The sequence below is a fragment of the Athene noctua genome, chromosome 1 (assembly GCF_965140245.1).
Source record: "Athene noctua chromosome 1, bAthNoc1.hap1.1, whole genome shotgun sequence".
NCBI classification, from domain to species: domain Eukaryota; kingdom Metazoa; phylum Chordata; class Aves; order Strigiformes; family Strigidae; genus Athene; species Athene noctua.
The window spans coordinates 247,123,671-247,142,578 of record NC_134037.1 but is presented as its reverse complement, the minus strand read 5'-3'; the positions used below and the strand labels follow the sequence as shown (position 1 = coordinate 247,142,578).

General features: G+C 40.6%; 1 protein-coding gene across 3 annotated transcripts in view; it reads left to right on the top strand.

The window, feature by feature from the left end:
* The first annotated feature begins 2,604 nt into the window (after positions 1-2,604).
* DDX10 (DEAD-box helicase 10) overlaps positions 2,605-18,908 on the top strand; it is a 188,439-nt gene continuing 172,135 nt past the window's right edge. For all 3 annotated transcript variants that reach the window (XM_074932203.1, XM_074932196.1, XM_074932213.1), the window contains exons 1-8: positions 2,605-2,840; positions 9,529-9,589; positions 9,791-9,921; positions 11,596-11,754; positions 12,202-12,322; positions 13,471-13,660; positions 15,924-16,050; positions 17,253-17,415. In XM_074932203.1, the coding sequence (XP_074788304.1) occupies positions 2,631-2,840; positions 9,529-9,589; positions 9,791-9,921; positions 11,596-11,754; positions 12,202-12,322; positions 13,471-13,660; positions 15,924-16,050; positions 17,253-17,415 (1,162 nt within the window). In that variant the 5' untranslated portion in view covers positions 2,605-2,630. The remainder of the gene's footprint in view (positions 2,841-9,528; positions 9,590-9,790; positions 9,922-11,595; positions 11,755-12,201; positions 12,323-13,470; positions 13,661-15,923; positions 16,051-17,252; positions 17,416-18,908) is intronic.

Sequence of the window (18,908 nt, the reverse complement as noted above, 5' to 3'; positions counted from 1 at the left end):
CTCAGTCATGGCCTGAAGCTGCAGGGTGGAGCTGGGCCAGGGTATAGGGGGAGGCCTCACCTGAAGCTGGTCAGGCGCTGAGGCCCCTTGATACTACATGCCCCTTGCCCTCCTTGTCACCATAACTAACCCTGCCCACACACATACATGTTTGTGCTTATGACTAGGAAAGACTAAGTATGCATGAGAGTGAAATCCATGGAACCCTGCCTAGACACATACATGTTTGTGCTTATGAGTAGGAAAGACTGAGTATTTGTAAGAGTGAAATCTATGGAGAATGACTACTACTGAAATATGTCTTGTTTAAAATAAAAAATGGCCGATGCCTTCTCTGTGGTCTTGTATAGAGCCTTGTTACATTTATTGTTATAGCCATACTCCCTTCCTTCATTTCTCCAAATTGCAAGTAAGCAACCGTGCTTGAATCATTTGTTTGTCAGCTCGTCAAAACAAATTTTTCTTCTCTCTCTCACTCTTTATTACTCAGAAGGCTCTCTGGTTTTGCCACAGTTTTAGGGATAGTACTATAACAAGAAAACCGACATAGTCTTGCACATTGTAAATAAATCAAATTTAACATTGTATAATTTGTTCCTGTATAAAAGGGAAACTTTTACAAACCACTGGCTGTTTCTCAGGCAAGCCCCTGGAGGGTGAGAGGACAGCAGAGAAAACAGAAAGGTGGCTCCTGGGCCTTTGCAGGCTCCTAGACCTCCAGAATGGGGCCAAGAGGCTCTCCAGCATTTTACCTTCTATTGTGGGACATGGCACAGGCTGCTTTTGACTTTCTGTTTTTCCTTTCCTGGTATATGAACCTCTTGGCTAATGAGCAAATTATTAAAAAGCATTGGAAACATATAAGCATAATTAACAGTGTTTTTCATGACAGCAGCATTAGAAGTTGTTTTAGAAATAGAACAGCAAGGTATTATTTTCCATATAACTTTTTTCATTGAGGATTTATGTCCATAGTGACTCACAGACCACTGCTGTTGTTCTGCTATGAGAGAGATGAGCCTGTAGGCAAAACATAGACCAGATGAGCAAAGACAGCATGTTCAAACACAACACTTTTACCTGTAGATTTATTTACAAAAAGGTTAAACTTACTCTAGTGCTGCAACAGCAGGAATTCTTCACAGGAGGGTTTTTGTTTGTTTTTCAATTACAGGCAGACAGATACGCTTAAAGCGGCAGCTGAAACCTGCGACAGTCTGTGTTAGACTGGGACCTTGTTTTGCATGTCAAGTGCATGTGCTCTAATTGTGGGAAAGGTGTGCCACCCCCAGAAGCACATCCTGCGGGGTGGAACAGCATCTCCTGCAAATAGTTTTTCACCAGGTACTTCTGGAAAAAAACAAGTTTCAAGACTAAACCCTTCAGTATCTTTCCTTATTCATCCTGACAGCAAAAAACCTCTTAGAGAAAACCATTGCATTCAAAGCTGTGCTGGGAAAGAGAGATCCCATTGGGGCACATTGAATGGGGATTATCTAGCCCTTCCTGAAATGAGGAACTTAACATATTTTAAAGGGAAAACGAAAATTTCTATGATCACAGGTTTCCTTGATCTCAGGGAGGAGGGAAAACATCTTCAGTGATACATTCAACCCATGTATGGCAAAAGTGAAGCTAATTAAGAGACACTCCCTTTTCCCTCAGCTTCCTGGAATTCTAAACCCTCATCAGAGACAGTAATTATTTTGGGAGTCTTTTACTATTCCACTCATCAACGTGTTTACTTCCTTCTTATGACATTTCATAAATATGTTTGTAATTCTTTCTTTCTGATGAGACACAGTAACTCTGCAGCCTGGTTTTGTTTCTGTGTGCTGATGAAGTGCTAAAACTGACTCAGCAAATGGTTTCTGACCTTCGAACAACCGCAGAGCCATGCAGACCTTCCCTTCAGGGAGGGGTTAAGAATCTGCACACGTAAAAATAGCATAATATAAATTTGGGGTTTGATTAAATCTAGTTATTTGGAGAGATATGTGCCTCTTAGAGAGACCACTCTTATACCACTGTGTAAAACAACTCTCTCTGTTTGTAGTTTTTCCTGTGATAGTCTGCCAACCCTTTGCATAGTTCAAGGCTCTGAGCCAAGGCCATTAAGATGTACTACAGCTGTATTATGAAGGGTCAAAATACACATCAGAGCTTAAATCCAGCATTTTAAAGGCAAAGCCCACCATTTCTTTCAATTGCTTTTTAGTATTTTAAAAATTTGTCATTTTTTTCCCTTGTAATGAATTAGCAAATAAAGTATTAACAGACTTATCACTGCACTCATGCCCTTGCCCCTCCAACACTGTATTTTAGGGGACAAAATTTATGACAGTACTAAGCACATCCTCCTTTTCTGTTAACTGTGTTAACTGTTTTCTGTTCTGTGGGCTTTTATTTTTCCCCCCGTTTTATAATCTCTATTACAGAGCTGCCTGCTGTGCCAAGATCATTTTTTTGGGTTATTTTAGACGAAGCGTGATTTTTCTTGAACTCTTGCGCAACCGCCGGCCCTCCCCCGGGGGGGAAGGCCGGAGCCGGGCCGGTCCCTCCCCCGGCGGCGCGGGCGGGTGACGCGCTCCGCCTGCGCCCGGCCCCGCCCCGGCGGCCGTGTGCGGCCCATGCGGGGCGGCGGGGGCAGCATGGGCCGCGCCGGCGGGGATGGCAGCGGCGGGCCGGCGGCCGTGGACCCGGTGCGCAGCTTCGAGCGCTGGAAGAAGAAGTACACGCGGCGGACGAAGAGGCTGCGGCAGCAGCGCAAGGAGAGGAAGCGGCCCGAGTGGCAGGTGGAGCGGGAGGGCATCGGCCGCCTGGTGCAGCGCTACCCCGAGGTAGGGCAGGGGCGGGCGGCTGGTGCTGCCGGGCCGGGCCGGGGAGCGAGGGGCTTTGCGGGGCGGGGACGGGAGGGCACCCGGCGGGTGGGCATGGCGGGCCGGCGGCGGGCGGAAAAGCGGCTCCTCTCCTGGTGTGGGTAGGGCTGTGAGGAGGAGGGCAGCGGGGATCTGTGAGGTGGGGGGGTCCTGGGCAGGGGTGGGGAGCCCCCCTGGTTGGCACGGCTCTTCTCTGACTGTTGGCGGTGCCTGCAGGTAACGGGTTTGTTGGGTGACGCTGCTCAGTGTCAGGCAGAAGGGCTTTCACCTCCAGGAGGCAGGGATGACCCTCCATTCCTTTTCTCCCCCTAGACAGAGGCGGAGGGGACAGTAAGCGCAGTCCCCGTGGCAGTGGTGGGGGTGGCTGCGGGCAGGCCCTGGAGCCGGGGGTAGCGAGACCCTCGGGGGGGCAGCGGGTGGTCGAGCGCAGTGACGGGGAGCTTGAAGCAGGTGGTGGGAACTGGTGTAACCAGTGGCGCCTGGCCCTTCGAGCAGGCAGCGTGGGGGGCTGGCTGCTGGAGATGGGACGGCTTTGTCTCCATAGAAGATGCCTCGCAGGCGAGAATCACACTAGAAGGGTATGTTGTTTAACCTCAGGTTAGAAAATAGGTATTTGAATATTAAAGCCAGGGTCAGTGGTGTTGCTTTTGTCACCCAGATCCCCTGGATTCCTCTGGGAGATGGCCGGCTTTTGAACCATTCTGATTAGCTAAAAGTACTGTAATAGTGAATAACGGCTTAGATGTGCTCAGCCTGTGGTGTTGCTCTATGTCCTGTCAACTTTTGCTGAGTTTGGAGCTACTGCTGGGGAGGAGCATGGTACAATAGTTGTACTTGATTGCGCAGCACTCAGCGGAGCTGATAGTAGAGACCTTCTGGTGGTTGTAATTTGATTGAGCAGAAAGTCATGAGAAGAGGTATAGAGGAAACACATCTCTTACCGTGAAGAAGTTGTGATAGTTCCTTTGGTTAAGATTCAGCAAGGCAGTATTCTGAAGCTTCACACAACCATTGGCTTTACTGGTTTAAAAGCAAATATTGCACTTCCAAAGATGGTCAAATGACTGTTTTGAATCACAGATTATTTTTAAGGAAGAAAAAAAGAAAGAGGACTTAACATTCATTATTTTTCTGATAAAAGTTAAGATGGTGACTACATAAATGATTAATACATTTTGCTGGATAAATTTTGAGTTAATTGTTTTGGTAATATCTTTCTACTCACTGTAGAAATAGAGGACTTAGATACCAACTGTGGGAGTAGATTACTCAAATTGTTAGAAGTTAGTATTTTTGAGGGGGATGATCTCTGGTAGGTTTGTGTCTTTCACTGTGGAATGAAAGACTTCCTGCATTTCTACAGTACTGTTGGACTGCTTGTTATGACCTACACTTTGCCATTTGCCTATGCACGGTCTCTGGAGGGTGCATGTCTGAGCAAGAGAGAGAAACGGAGTTAAAGCAACCTGGCAGAAGCAGTGTACAGAGTTTGTGAATTCTCAGGGTAATGGGCTTATTGTTTATATACCAAATTGCAGTGTATATATACAATAGATTGCTCTGTATTTCTGTGTATTTGAACACAGACAGGGAGATCTGTAATGAAATTAATTTTGCATATTGTCAGGTCTTAGTAGTTTCTAGATTTGATAATAGCTTGCATTTACTTGATATGCCATATGTAAATTAGGCTGCTGTGTTACTTTAGGGTGCTGTGGCAGTATCTAGCTATTCTTTCTCTCTTGTTTTGAAGTCCTTTCGCTAGTCATTTAATACTCCGTGCAGCAGTCTCATAGATAAAGTGGTCGAGTTCAGTGGATAGCTTTTCTTCTAATATGGTAGACGTGTACAGAAGCTTAAATAGTATGTTGCTCCTGTGTACTGAAATTATATATATATGGCATGGGTATATTGAGAGGCAGGATCAGGATCACCAGAATCATCAACTGGAGGAGATGCTGGCTTTTTGGAGTGGATTGCAGCTTCTATATCTGTGAGACTGAGTGGCCAAAGATGCCCTCTATTCATCTGCCATTTGCCCTTAGTTGATCTGGATTCATTTGAGGAAGATGATGACAATGGAAAAAAAAAATCTAATGGCAGCAAAAATGCTTGAAGTAGAAGATTTGTCTTGGCCATTCAGTCTTGGAGATGAAGTGGCAGAAATATTTTGAAAAATGATCTCTGGGAAACCAGAGAACTCTCCACTTGATGCTGCCTTTGCCTCTTTGTCCTCCCCATACACAGTGTATATGTTCTCCATATAGTTTTTCTGTATTTATGCTCTATGCATGTATTAAATCCGTACACACATCCCTATCTATTACTTTAGTTCATATGGGAAAATATTGCTTTGCTATCCATCATACCACTCTACGGGAGTGTATCCTTGGCAGATAGTGAGGTATGACTGTGTTGCTTATAGATGTATATAAGCGCGGGTTTAAGAGAAACATAAAAGCAGTGAGTTACTGAAACTGCATTCTTTAAGGGAATGATGTAACCCCTGCTTTTCTTTAGTGAGGTCAGTATTCCCTTATCATAAATTTTAGGGTGGTATATCTGGATTGTGGTGGGTAGATGTAAAATTCTCAGACTTCTAAGTTTAAATAGTCCTCATTCTGATTTTCTACAGTAGTCTGTTCCTCTACTCCTAGCCTAAAATATTTTGCGTAATATTTAAATGCAGTCACTTTTCCCTGTAAGGCATCCTGTATATTTGATCGCCAGTCAGAGCCGGACCTGGGGATGTTGATTGACAGCTGTCTGAACAGGAGACAGCAATGTGCCCAGGTGGCCAAGAAGGCCAATGGCATCCTGGCTTGTGTCAGCAATAGCGTGGCCAGCAGGGACAGGGAAGGGATCTGACCCCTGTACTCGGCGCTGGTGAGGCCGCCCCTCGATTCCTGTGTTCAGTTTTGGGCCCCTCACTACAAAAAGGACATTGAATGACTCGAGCGTGTCCAGAGAAGGGCAACGGAGCTGGTGGAGGGTCTGGAGCACAGGTCGTACGAGGAGCGGCTGAGGGAACTGGGGGGGTTTAGTCTGGAGAAGAGGAGGCTGAGGGGAGACCTCATCGCCCTCTACAGCTCCCTGAAAGGAGGGTGCAGAGAGCTGGGGATGAGTCTCTTTAACCAAGTAGTAAGTGATAGGACAGGAGGGAATGGCCTCAAATTGTGCCAGGGAAGGTTTAGACTGGATATTAGGAAGCATTTCTTCACAGAACAGCTTGTTAGGCGTTAGAATGGGCTGCCCAGGGCAGCGGTAGAGTCCCCATCCCTGGAAGTGTTTAAGAGTTGGGTCAATTATTTCCACAGATGCTTGCATTTATTTGCTGTGTATATGGCTATCTGAACATGTACGGATGCTTCTGTGTCACCAGTGTACGTGTCTGCATGTGCATCTATTCTGGGACATGGGTTATAATTCTGTGTCTTTGCTGAGCTTGGGGCAGCATGGGTAAGGAGTGAGTAGTGGGAACTTGTGTTTGTGTTTATAGAGGTTGAAGAAGAGAGACTGGCAGTGGTCAGGCATGTGTCCATCAGAATGAAGCCTGGGTAAATGTGTTTGTATTGGGCTAGTTTTGGGGACTTCTAGTCTCACCTCTTCTGTGGTTTTGCTGTTCTCTAGCTCCAGGAGTCTCCTTCCTGTGAACATACAGGTGGATGCTCACTTAGCTTTCTATCTTCAGTCCTTCATATCTCCTTTTCTGGTCCTTTACAAGGTTTTCCACTGGGTTTCCTGCATTTCTTCCCTATTACCCTGGACTTGTTTATAGTGGGAGTGGGGATTGTGAGGAGGTGCCATGTGCTTGGATCTTCAGGAGTCTTCAGTGAGTTCTGCATGAGACAGATCCCTTTTTTGGGACTAGGGAATTTGAAAGCTCTTCCGTAAGCTCCTGTCTGTGAGGGGCAGTGGCTGGGGTCTCTGGCACGCAGAGTCTGGATGGGTTAGGTCTTCAAGTGCTTCTGTCATCCCGCATATGGATGGAGTAGGGGTAGCATGGCTGTTGGCTGCAAGAGTTACATGTCTTGCCCTCCCTCCTAGAGTATATTGTTTAGAATTTCCAGTGCAAGAATGACTGCAATTGATAGATTAAACAAGGCAAAATTGAACAATAATGAAGAGATCCTTTGTTACTGATTTTTTTCCTTGTCATTTGTTGACACGTGATGGCGAATGTGTGGCAGCATAGATGGAAATGTGAAAGTTATTTTCAGTGTGTTCAAATCCTGGGACCATTTTCTGTGTTATGTGTTCATAGTGATGTGTTGATCCAGCAACTTTGTTGCCTAACTGTAAGGCTGTTGATGAACATTCTTTTCCATCCAGTAAGGCTGTTGATGAACATTCTTTTCCATCCAGTTGTGCTAATGACAAGCATCAAAAGCCTAACATGTGCTTGAATTCTTTTTTGATGTTAGTAAGAGTTTTCCCTCCTGTAGGCGTTGTTTTCCTGTGCAGACAGTCTCTTGGTTGAAATTAAACTGAATCCATCTCTGAGTTGTGATCCTTTAACATGCAAAATTATGACTGAGAATTAGCCCAGTAAGCAATGCTGCATACGATATATAATATCTTCAAAATTATCAAATAAATTTGGCAATATTTGTAAGAAATTCCAATTTGTAAAAGTTGAAAAAATAATGATGATTTCTGATAGGAGTATTTCCCTCTCCCATAAATGTTCTAGCTTAAAGTTCGTGCTTCTCAGTACCAGTAGGTTTATAAAAATAATTCACCTTTAAGATTTGTAAGTGTTTGGCAAAAGTTTAATTGCTGTACTAGAACACAGTGCCTACCTTGCAAGAGCTTTGTCTTGAAATATATCAAAAATGGGTTTTAATGAGGGTGTTGTTATCTTTTATCTAGAGATGAAATTCAGACATTTTTTTTTTTTACTGGAGAGAACTAGGCTGAAGAGAGTAGTGTTATCTAGGTATAAACCCTCAGTTTTCTATAATAGGCAGTGCCTGCAGAAGGCTTGGTACTTGAAGTAGATATAAGGCTGATCTGACAGCTCAGTAGCTGCTCATTTGAGGCCTTCTCTGGAATTATCACAAGTTGTCAGGAATGCCTGAGGACTATTTTTCTTGGTCCCTGTTTTGAGAGATTTCTATTTAGCAGTCTGTTAGAAATAAACTATACCTATTAGAAATGTACGAGTTGTGTAAGCTTTGAGTTTGATATTTGGAAATCTCAGTTTATGGATGCTAGTCAGTATGCATTCAAAGCTGTGTAGTCTACCTTCCTCTTCATCTGCTCAGGCTTTATAGATACAGTAGTCTTTTTTTTTTTTTTTGTGAGTTCTGTGGTTTTTTTTCTGTCCAGGTGCTATTGGTTGTTGTAAACTTTGCCAGTGGAAGCTGTCTACATCTTTTGATAATCTTCTATCTGCTAAAATAGACTTGGAGGTATTACATTTTTCTTAAGATCTCTACATGACCTCTGCATATTTCTGTAGTGCACTCAAACACATGCTTTTGGTTGTTTTGGGTTTTTTTTGTGTGCATGTGTAATTAACAGCTCTCAAGTATGCTGTAGAGGTGGATGCTTACACAGAAGTAAATTAGTAGGTGTCAGAACACCGAACTGCTTTTTTAGTATGTTTTGTACACTGTAGGACAGCTTGAAAAAAATTAAGTATACCAAATGCTAGAGGTTCGTGTATCTGGTGAGCTTCAGGACATAGGTGGACTCTTTTTGTCCCAGTCAGGTAGATGCAGGATTGCTGCAACTCTAGGTGCCCAAATCTGGGGGCTACAGAAGTTCTGATTTTTGGTGATACTGTATGTATGTGAAATGCTTAGCGTAATGTTTAGTTGCAAGTTATGTCAGGCTTGTGTCACGCTGCATTGTAGAAAATTTAGACCTTGCTTGCATACTGCAGTATCTTTTTAAAATGTAATTTTTAACTTTTTTTTTTTTTTTTTCCCCCTGAAGAATACTGCATCCAGTTTGGACCCCTCAATAAGACATTAATAAATGGATCAAGTTCAGTGGAGGGCCACTGAAATGGTGGGAGCTGGAGCACTTGCTCTGTGAGGAGAGGCTGGAGGAGCTGGGCTTGTCAGTCTGTAGCAGAGATGGCTTTGGGGTTGGGATGGGGACCTTACAGAAGCCCCCAGTGCCCCTGGGGAGATCACTGAGGACATGGTGCGGGATGGAAGCACAGAGAGACAGCAGATGGAAGTTAACACCTGAGAGGCTCTGCTTGGAACACTTTTTCCCCATGGGGACAGCCAGGCGGAAGCACAGGTTGCCCAGGGAGGCTGACCAGTGTCTGCCCTTGAATGATTGCAAGACTGGACTGGATGAAGCCTTGAGCAGCCTGATCTGATTTCAGAGCGGACCTGCTGTGAGCAGGAGATTGGAGCAGAGGCCTCCTAAGGCCCCTTTCAGCCTGAATTGTTCTGTGATGTCATGATGATCTGAGCTTTAAATTGTGCTGTTAGCCTGCATGGTTATAAACAGTTTCTGGTAGAAGAGCGATTTGGCTTAGGTCAAACTAGTATAGATTGCTTGACCAGCTAATTTGGATCTGGTCATGCTGTTAACATAAATATGTAGCAGTTCAGTAACTTAAAGAATGCTATTTAATTTCTCCATTGTATGATCATAAGCACTGATAAAACTTACTTTGTTTCAGATAAATGCAAGTGAAATTAAAAGATTTTCAGATTTTCCATTGTCAAAGAAAACTCTAAAAGGTGAGTACAAAAGTTTTTGGAAAGTAATTTCATCTGAACATTTTTTTTTTCTTTAAACTAAGTTTTAGATAAGTATTGTCATGTACAGTGTTTTCTAAATGAAGGAATACATCTCTGGACAAGACAAAAATAAAGTGTTTGGTTGTCTTTTTTTCTTCCTCTCCTGCACTCTCTCTTCTCTTCCCACACTGCAAATACTAGGATTGCAGGAAGCTCAGTATCGTGTGGTAACGGAGATACAGAGGCAAACCATAGGTTTGGCTTTACAAGGCAAAGATGTACTTGGAGCTGCAAAGACTGGATCAGGCAAAACCTTGGCTTTTATTGTTCCTGTAAGTAACTTGCATCCTTCCATTTGTACTTAAACCAAGTTAATCTGGGAAATACTGGATGTCAAACAGCTTAGGTTAATAGATCCTGGGAGAAAAGTTGTAATTCAAGTGATCTAGATGTTCCGAGAAAGCCACCATACTAATTTTATAAAGCATCCTGAGGTTCTGAAAGAAGTGTATTTTTGGCCCTAGGAATATTCTGACACTTAGAAATACCATTTTGATCCTTACATTAGTAGACACTGTGTCATTTAGGAAGTGCTTTGTTTTTCTCTCAGGAATCTGTTTTCCTGGTGCAGCTCTTGTTGTCCAGTTCTTTTAAAATTTAAAAACTAAGTGTATGAAATAGAATGGTAAAATTTCTTCAGTTTCTTAGACTTTTTTTAGATGGTTTACACCCCTTTAAAATTTTAGTATTAGGACTTTATATAGCAAACTTAAGATTAGTGATTGTAGACTTCCATTTCCTTGTTGTCTTCTGTGAATTCCTTAGAATTCACTTCTAGATATAAGTGGGAAAACAGGATGAAAAGCCGTCATGAATAACATGCATTTGACTTTGAATCAAAGTGTCATGCTCTGCATTTAATGTCTTCAAGTTGAAAATATAATTGAGACTTTTGCTTAAAGTGCATGTATAAATGGATACAAACACCATCATGTTATGATTTGATAAATGGAAAAATAAATGTTGTTTTGATGATAATTTTTTTTTTTTTGTTTAGATGTTACTTGCATTTGTGTGAGTGTAAATTTCTTTGGAGGCTATTCTGTCAGTAACTGTGAGAACAGTAGTAGGTGTTTTGAATACCCTCTCTAGTTGAGAAGATTTATGTTTTATGCTGAAGATTAAAAAAATGTATGTGGCTTCAAAGGTCATCTTGTGAACCTGAGAAGCAAAAGCGAGATTGCTCAATTAGTAAGTCTAGTAGTAGAAGTACTATGTTTTACAAGCCTTATTTTTAAACAGTTTTAGGGGACAAAAGTGATGGGTGGAGTAGGAGAGATGAAGAATGAAACAAACAAACAAATTGTACAAAGATGCTTAACAGGCCTTCAGTATTTCAGAATGTTTCCAGTATTCATACCTATGAAATTTTTGTGTTAGGATTAGCTAAGTGTTTTTGCAGTGTGAATTCATAAGAGGAGGAATAATCCTGGTCTGAGGTGTATGGCAACTTTAGTTGGAATGCTCTGTATATAGGATGTGTGGGTAGTACTGCTTCAAGTCTATAACCAGAATTAAAGCTGCAATAATTCATTTTCTTCTAGTTGCTCATTCTGTTTCTGGTTCTCACAAAATCTTAGGAGCAAATACGCTCCTATTACATGTTTTTCTACATGTGATTTCTATTCTTGTATAAATGAGTAAGACTTAATTTCCAGAATTTAGCAGAGTAGGATTAATTGTGCAGCAAAATGCTTACGATTTACCACCCATTACTATCTATCATAGATTAGTACTGGGGAACTTTGCTACAGCAAGTATCATTACCATCAGTTAAAATTGATATATAATCAAACAATGTGAAATGTATATTGATGTTTCGTTAGGTCATTATTTTAATTTGTGTGGCTTTATAATTTTTTATGACAGTTTTTGTTACAAATTTGTTGTTGTTACATATTTTCCTTCTGAAATTTTTATAATGGTAATATGGTAATTTTTTTCAGGCTTTGGAACTCCTGTATCGCCATCAGTGGACTTCAGCTGACGGACTGGGAGTTCTGATAATATCACCTACCCGGGAACTGGCATATCAGACCTTCAAAGTTCTGCGTAAAGTGGGAAGGAATCATGAGTTCTCAGCTGGTCTTGTCATTGGAGGAAAGGTGTGTCCTGTCTTGGAGTCTGCTGTATGGAAGCATAAATGAGTGCTATATTAAGTGCTAGTTTAGGAAGGAAACCCTAGAAGAGAAAAGTCAGGGAAGAGTAGTTAAAGGGAATCTGTCAATGACACACTCGTTTTCCTGTCTGTGCACTCTTTTGTCTTTTGAAGCTTTTGCATATTTACAGTCATTCCAGGTTAAATGACTAGATGAACCTTCCTGCCAAGCCTTCCAGGATGATCCTGAATTTAGATTGTTCCAGAGTACTTTCTGCTCAAGTCACAAGTGTGAGCATGCTGAAGAAATTGTGATATTTATGTAGAAAGAGCAAAGGCTGATCCTTGATTATTCTTTCTGAAAACTATCAATAGGTTAAGCTGGCCTGACTCTCACTGGTGCTGGGCTTCTTGTGTGAACAACTAGAGCTAAACTGGTTTAATTCCTTTTCAGGATCTGAAAGAAGAGTCTGAAAGAATCCACCAAATAAATATGCTAATTTGCACTCCAGGACGGCTTCTACAGCACATGGATGAAACTTCATATTTCTATGCATCTGATCTGCAAATGTTGAGTGAGTTTTTCAAGTACTTGAAAGTACTCCAAAACGTTTTGTAATGGTTCATAATTGTGTGGAGCGCTTCCTTGGTTAAAAAGTTTATCCTAGTCATGGTATGTAGATGAAATGTCATTTAAGTTTGCACAGACAAATTTAAAATAGGAAACTCCTTTCTTGTGTGTACTTTCTCTCAAAGCGATTGCTGAGCGTGTCTTCCTTTAGCGTGATAAGAACAAATAGGTGAGTTAGTAAGGAACCCAAAATCAAACGTAGTGTCCCATATAATCCTTTAGATCTGTCTTGGCTAATACTGGCCTTTCCTTTCTGGCTATGGCTGTCATGTTTTTCCCAACATGATAATTAACTACATGAAATGTCCATTATAGTGTGTGTATTTTGGGCCAGTTCTAGAAAACACTCTTCTTTGAATTTTAAGACAGAGTGCTGTTCCTTTCATTGATTTGTTAGTATAGTTAACATTTCTTTTAATATTTCTTTTCATTCTTCCAACCTGAACAAAAATTTCAGTGTAATGAAAAGGTTTGCCTCTCTTGAAGAATTGTGCATAATCTTTAGCATAGCTTGAGGAACTTAGAAGTAATTAAGAAGCTAATGAAGCTGATAAAATGTGAAATTATGCTTGCTACACTGAGTACAATTCATGGCAGTTAGACAAGAATTGCATTAAATGTAGGCCCTTTTCTTAAAGATTTGTCTCTGTGCTACCCTCTTTATTCCCTTTGTTTCAATGGTAAATTCAGTTTAGGTACAGGAGAGTCTGTTTTGCTCTGTCATGAATAGTACAGCACTGTTTAATATTCCATGCTTCGTTTCAGTAATAGAACAGGAATTTTTTAATTTGCAAATTGCTGAACTGTTTACTTGCAGTGTGGATCTTCTGTGCTTCAGCATGTGAAACTGAGGGCTGTGGTGCATAGATTATGGGAAATGCTATGACTTATATTGCAGTTTTTTAAAAAACATTTTATGGAGTACATGAATATCTAAAGAGAATCCTGTCATATACAATAATTAAGTTAATCTCTGCAGTTTTAAGTAGGCGTGGATTTTTGTACCATATGGATTTAAATGTATGATTATGTTTTTTAAAAAAATTAAAAAAGCTAAAACCAGATTTTTCTCAAATCTATCTCTGAATTCAGTTCTTGATGAAGCTGATAGAATTCTAGACATGGGGTTTGCTGATACAATGAATGCAATCATAGAAAACCTACCTAAGAAACGCCAGACCTTGCTTTTTTCCGCAACACAAACAAAATCTGTGAAGGATCTTGCACGACTGAGTCTGAAAGATCCGGAATATGTTTGGGTTCATGAGAGAGCCAAATTCAGGTATGCTGGGGTAACATTTTTTTGGGGGGGAGGGTTAAACAGATGATGATCCTTCTTAAATGTTTCTCTGACTCTTGGTTCCCTGAATCAGAAGTTACCTCGTGCATCCTCCTCCTTCCTTCCATGCCTGATCCTGTTGTGTGCCTTCCTGAAAGCAAGGAATTTCCAGATAAGGGGATACTAGTTCTGACTGATCCATTACAAGGAGGCTGAACCTGCACTTTCCTTGTGGCTCCTCAGGCACCTTCTCAGACTTGAAATTTTTTCCTTCAGGAGCAAGACTCAGAGTGGGTTATAGCTTGGGTGTCAAGCTATACACTTGTAGTGTCCTGTGTGTAACAGCATTCACTTCTGAATTTCTACTTCTTTTGTTGTTTGGCTTCCTTGCCTCCTGTGTGTGCACATTTATTGTGCAGAACCACTAGATGTATTGCACAGATACAGTTCTTGATAAACTTGGCTTTCCAAGGAAACTCTACCCTATTGGGAAAGTGCAGAATGACAGTTGTTTGTATATTCAATGTTAGGTGCCCAAAGGAAAGCATGTGGCATTAGTCCACGTGCAGTAAGTCTTGTAGCTTCCTCATGTGCTAGGTTTACTGTGCACGTGCAGGTGTCCAGCCCCATCTGCACAAAATAAATTTGTCATGCCATACAGTTTGGATCAGAATGGGAGCCCCTTGCTAGAAAAGAAGTATGTGGTCTGCCAAGCTCAGAAAATCTAATGCATCACTAAAGAAAAAAATGTAATGTTGCTTTTTGGCACATTTTTTTTTTCTCTTGAAATGTAAGCAAAGAATGTTATTTAATATTTTGCATTTTTGTGGGCTCAATCAACTGTCAAATTGCTTATAGGGTCATAGAATAGTTTGGGTTGGTTGGGAGCTTAAAGATGATCTACTTCCCCCCTTCCACTAAATCAGGTTGCTTAAAGCCCCATCCAACCTGGCCTGATCATATATGATTCTTTTTCTGATCTTCTATGAAATATGCATATATTTCCATATGTAAGATGCGGAAGAAAGGTGAAGCACAGTGATAAAAATGGCTTTCCAAAGAGCAAACGAGAAATCATCAGCAAAGTGAAAAGTAGAACCAGGTAGAATATTGAGCCAGTTCTAACTATTTGGTTTGATTATCTCTGTATTGTACTGCAAATACCTTTTCTAAATCACTATCAATGGCATCTTAAATCAGCATGATTGCCAGAAGAAATTGTGTGGTTAATATCCTCTTAGCAGAAGAAGGTGTTCAAGCCTAGTATGTCGTCTTCATTTTGAGGACTGACTATGCATCTGTTTCACAAATCTTGCATTTTTTGTGAAGTATATTTTAATGTACATTTAATTTTTTTAAATATTTAGGAGAGTGCAATTAGATAATAAACTGAATCCAAAACTGGAAAGTATTAATTTGTTTTAGAATTTACTGCCTTAGCATATAATAGGCTATTGCCTTACAAAAACAGTTTCCTCTGAAAGACTTACAAAGTGAAAGGTGCTCAGGCGTAATTCAAATTGAATAGCAGAATAAAAACAGGTGCAGTGTCTTGTAATTTCATCCTCACAAGCGGCCAGCTTTAGTAAAGTAATTTTGAATATCCTTGTTCTGTTTAGGATGAAGCAGAGGGATTGTAAGAGATGCACATTTAGATGTATTTCAAGGGCAAATATGCCAAAGAATGTTTTTTAATTTTATTTTATTTTGTAAAGAACAGAAAGGTTAGTTAAGATGACAATTCAGAGCTTTACAAAGTCATTTTGCATGTCAAGGTATAATCAGTGCAAGTACATCAGTGCTCTTTTTGTGCATGATTAGATTGTGCTTTGACATTGCCTTAAGCACAAACGATACTTTAATAGGATTAATAGACAAAACTGCATTTTAAATTAAGGCAGTTTGAATGTTGCTGCTTAGACATGGAAAGAGTTTGGTTTGCTAGTAGTAAATGAATTTAGAAGTAATGTCAGAAGTCATCTGTCCCTCCCCACTAGCTTTTACTAAGGAAATTGATTCATCTTTCAAGAGCAGCTTTCTAGTGAAGCTGCTAAGACTTGTTCCTCAAAGTGGGAGAACTTTCCATCCTGACTCGTTTTTTCTCCTTTTTCTGGGTATTTGTCTGACACTCTTGACTTAAAAGAAAGGTCAGACAGCTCTGTAGATATTGTATGCCTATGTATTCTTTCTCTTCCCTCTTTTTCTTTCTCTTTTTAATAGGAACCAACAGTATCTAAAGGTACTTTTTGGGTTGTTTTTTTTTCAGTACCCCAGCAACTTTGGATCAGAACTACGTTGTTTGTGAGCTTCAGCAAAAAGTAAACATGCTGTACTCTTTCTTGAGAAGTCACTTGAAAAAGAAGAGCATTGTGTTTTTTGCAAGCTGTAAAGAGGTATGGCTATTCCCCTCCTTTCTCCGTAACATTTTAAAACTATTAAAATGAAGATATTCATGTAGATGTCAAGGCACCAGAGAGGTGAGATTCTGGACTAATTTGCAACAGGAATTGGGGGAGGAACCAAACATTACCTACTCCTGTAGGCATGTCATGCAGGGCCTGGCTACTGGGAAGCTCAACAACCCAGGCTTGATGCAGGAATGTCCTAGAGACCTCAGTGTACTCAGTTGTTTTTGTGCTCTACTGTTAAAAATTAATTCTACAAGTTATGTCGCTAAGGGCCAGCTAATTCAGTTTTGTTTGGTAATACGTTTTGTAGTTGGGTTACAAAGTCTTTTAGTAGTTGTGCCTAGTTTCTTTACTAGCTTTTAAATCTGCATATAAAAAAAATTATAATTGTGAAATAGTGCAGGGAGAAGTTTTTCTTACGGTTATATAAGAAATAATCCTTCAAATATCTATTTGTATAAATGTCCTGGGACTGTGTTTTTGAAGTTATTTGTATATGTGTTTTTATGGCACGGGTCATTATTCCTCTAAATACTGCATGTATTGAATATTTTACAACATACAATGGCCTAGTAAATATTCATTGCCGTTCTTCCACTTGTGCAAGGTTACAGTACTTTTGGTTTGCAGTTGGCTGGTGAGTACAGTGAGGTGGTAGGCTTAGTTGTACAGAAATTCTCTGGGCTGCAGTTGTTCCTGCATTTTTTTAAACTATTTTCCTAAAAAAATATTAGATAGCTGCCTGCTACAAAATAATGCTGTGTCATGATACTGTATGTAAGAGTAAACAGGCTGCTTTTATAAGAGAAGCTGTCGAAGCTTGAAATAGTAAACCAAGACAGTGTAGACTGCTTTGAGTTACCTCCGGTATTGTCTAAAAGCAGTGCTTCTGGTGGCCTTTTGGTTCTTTGGTCCCTTGCACACAACCCTGCCCAAGTTGTTCTTGCTGTTACCTACTCTGGTTCCTTTTAGGAATGCCGTTGAAGAGCATGCCACTCTTGTGCCACAGTTCACTTCCTCTTTTAGTACCCGGGTGTGTGACAAAGTCTCAAAATAGCCTATCTTATCTCTGATGTGGAGAAAAGTATTTTATTTGATGTGCTAAGTCAGTTACTATATACTGAATACGATTTTAAATTAAACATTGCATGGTAAAATTTTTCTTTGTCCCCTGATATGTTGGGTAGGTTCAGTATCTGTTCAGAGTCTTCTGTAAGCTTCAGCCTGGTCTTCCTGTGCTGGCACTCCATGGCAAGCAGCATCAGATGAAAAGAATGGAAGTCTACACTTGTTTTGTTCGGAAGAAAGCAGCAGTACTTTTCGCTACAGATATTGCAGCTCGTGGCCTGGGTATGTACCCACAGAAGCAATAGTTACTCACAAAGTGATGATTTAATGCTGTCGAGACTTTATCAGACTTTATGCTTTGAAGACCAATCTGATTTGTAAGAAATGAAGCTTTGTTAAAAAAAAGAAATAGTAGATTGCTTAAGAGCTCATTAGGGTAGCTCAGATAATAATAACTTTTGCGTTTCTTTGCTGAAGGAGCCTGCTTCATTTGTGGTTATTTTTTTCTTTTTATCCCAGAAAGACCTACGTTGTCACTAGTTTTGTAATGGTATTTGTTACTGAGGTAGTTGGTGGAAGCTGTCTTTGTAGACAGTCTAGTTTTTCTAGCCATGCTCTGTGACAAATATCTGGAATGAGGGAAAATGGAAATAGTGATGTATTTGCTTACTACATGCTGTAAGGCAAGATTTCAGCATTTTAATGATGTACCTGTATCCTGTGGGTTATTTCAAAGGATATGAGAAATTACTAACCTGCCAGTATGTGGAAATGAAAACCTGAAGAAATTTTAATGTCTGAACTATGAATGGCATTATGGGACTGTACTCTTAAGGTGACAGAAAAATAGATGAGGGAAAAGCAAGATTGTTTTCACTTGATTTTCTTGCCTCTGGCCATTACCTGCTGAATTATCACAGAATCATGTAGGTTGGATAAGACCTTGAAGATCATCCAGTCCAACCATTAACCTAACACTGACAGTTCCCAACTGCACCATATCCCTCAGAGCTATGTCAACCCGACTCTTAAACACCTCCAGGGATGGGGCTCCACCACCTCCCTGGGCAGCCCATTCCAATGCCTGACAACCCCTTCTGGAAAGAAATGCTTCCTATTATGATTTACTTTACATTTTCAATGGATACTTTGGATTTTTTTTTTAAGTACTTGGAGGCATTTAGGTATGACACAAGACTGTTTTCAGGAGTCTACTCATTCTTCTTTCAGATAGCAAGCTCCATTGTCCAAAGTGTAAGGTTTTGTCATTTTGTCTACCAAAGGAAGAAAGATGTTATAAAAACTGAAGGTAGAAATGAAAACTGTTTATCTTACCTTCTACACTGCTGAAATCTCACTAGTGAGGCTCCAGTGTGGGAATGGTTGGTTGGGTTTAGACTATAGGTATAACTGTGGAACGCAACGTAGCTAAAGACTTGGTCAGGAAGTCACACAAACTTACTCCAGTGCAAGGCATGTTGCTGGGTGAAGTGCAGCAGTTAAAAAACGCTTATTCATAATTTCATTCACATGCAATGTTGACTTCTTTGTCAGGTTTGATCAACCCCTCCCATCTTTGAGGACTGTGATATTTTTGTACATGGACAGCTGAAATAGTGCTGTCTCGCCACAGCTAACTTCAAACCCTGGTGGTGTAGGATATTGATACTGTAGGTGAAAAGTAGGTCAGATGTTGTTATTTAATTAAATGTAGTGGTGTTCTATCATCTGTGTGACACAAAGCATGTCTGTTCTTGTCAAGTGTGAAATTATGT